The 1,412-nt window shown below is 62.5% G+C and overlaps 1 protein-coding gene across 1 annotated transcript; it reads left to right on the top strand.

The window, feature by feature from the left end:
* Positions 1-490: 490 nt before the first annotated feature.
* LOC107307895 (procollagen C-endopeptidase enhancer 1-like) lies at positions 491-1,003 on the top strand. The gene is made up of 2 exons (XM_015851391.2): positions 491-740; positions 826-1,003. The coding sequence occupies exons 1-2, from the start codon at positions 652-654 to the stop codon at positions 986-988; spliced, it is 252 nt and encodes an 83-aa protein (XP_015706877.1). The 5' UTR covers positions 491-651; the 3' UTR covers positions 989-1,003.
* The last annotated feature ends 409 nt before the right edge of the window (positions 1,004-1,412 follow it).

Raw genomic sequence — 1,412 nt, 5'->3', positions numbered from 1 at the left:
TTCGCCCCCTCACCCCCATCCCGGCGTCCCATTGGTTGGCGCACACACGCTGGCCCCGCCCCCCGCTCCGGATTGGTCGGTTTGAGCTGAAGGGGCGGGATATACAAATAAGCCCCGCCCCCTTCACGGCAGTCCAGCCTGGCAGCTGAAGCCCCGCCCTCCTCTGCGCTCATTGGTTGGCGCTCATCGCTTGGACCCACCCCCAACCCGCTTTCCGCTTCGTGATTGGCTGGCATCGAGGGGGAGGCGGGGCTATTGTAAGCTCCGCCTCCCCGTCCAGCCTGGCAGCTGGCGCTTCACTCATTGGCCAGCGCCCCCCTCTAGCCCCGCCCCCTCGTTAATCCCCACTCCTGGTTGGCCGGTATAAGCGAGAGGGACGGGCTGCGCCTAAGCCCCGCCCCTTCGTCCAGCATGGCAGCTGGCTCCTCTCCATTGGCCGGCGCCCACCTTTAAGCCCCGCCCCCTCCTCGTGGCTCGCCGCTCATTGGTCCGTTTCACCCCCAGGTGGGCGTGTCCCTCTGCTCGCCCCGCCCCTTTCCTTCCCTGTTTCCTCGTGTCTCGCCCCTGATTGGCTGAGCAGCCATTATGGGCGTGGCTTAAAACCCCGCCTCCTTTTCCCGCTCTCCCGCCGGCGCCACTCGGTTTCCCGCCATGGCGCGCCCCGCTCCGTTTCCCGCGCTCCTCCTCCTCTTGTTTCCCGCGCTCCGCCCCGCCGCTGCCGCCCCCCCCAACGCCTCCAGGTACCGGTAACCCCCCCCTTTAACGACCCCCCCCCTTATTTAAGGCCTGTCCGGTTCCTTTAACGCCCCCCCCCCATATTTCCAGGCCGGTGTTTCTGTGTGGGGGGGAGCACGGCGGGGACTCGGGTTATATCGGCAGCGAGGGGTTCCCGCGCCATTACCCGCCCCACAGCAACTGCACGTGGAGCATCACGGTACGAACAGCGACACCCGGCGGCGGGGCGGGGAACTGCAACACACACATATAGACACATATAGACACATATAGACAGACCCATATAGACACATATAGACCCATATAGACACATATAGACCCATATAGACACATATAGCAGCGATGGCCCCATAGACCCCATAGCTCCCCATATCTCCATAGACCCACATAGCCCCCCATATACCCCATGTCCTCATAGCCCCCCATGGCTCCATAGCCCCCCATGGCCCCCCATATACCCCCGTATCACCCATGTCCCCATAGCCCCCCATATACTCCATATCACCCATGTCCCCATAGCACCTCATAGCCCCATATCCCCCCCATAGCCCCCCATGTCCTTATAGCCCCCCATAGCCCCCATATACCCCATATACTCATAGCCTCTCATAGCCCTATACTTCACCCCATATTACCCATATCCCCATAGCCCCCCATAGCTCCATAGCCCCCCATAT

Source organism: Coturnix japonica, unplaced genomic scaffold, assembly GCF_001577835.2.
Source record: "Coturnix japonica isolate 7356 unplaced genomic scaffold, Coturnix japonica 2.1 chrUnrandom1576, whole genome shotgun sequence".
Lineage (NCBI taxonomy): Eukaryota > Metazoa > Chordata > Aves > Galliformes > Phasianidae > Coturnix > Coturnix japonica.
Note: the sequence above shows the minus strand (reverse complement) of the source record. Positions and strands in the feature narration are given on the sequence as shown.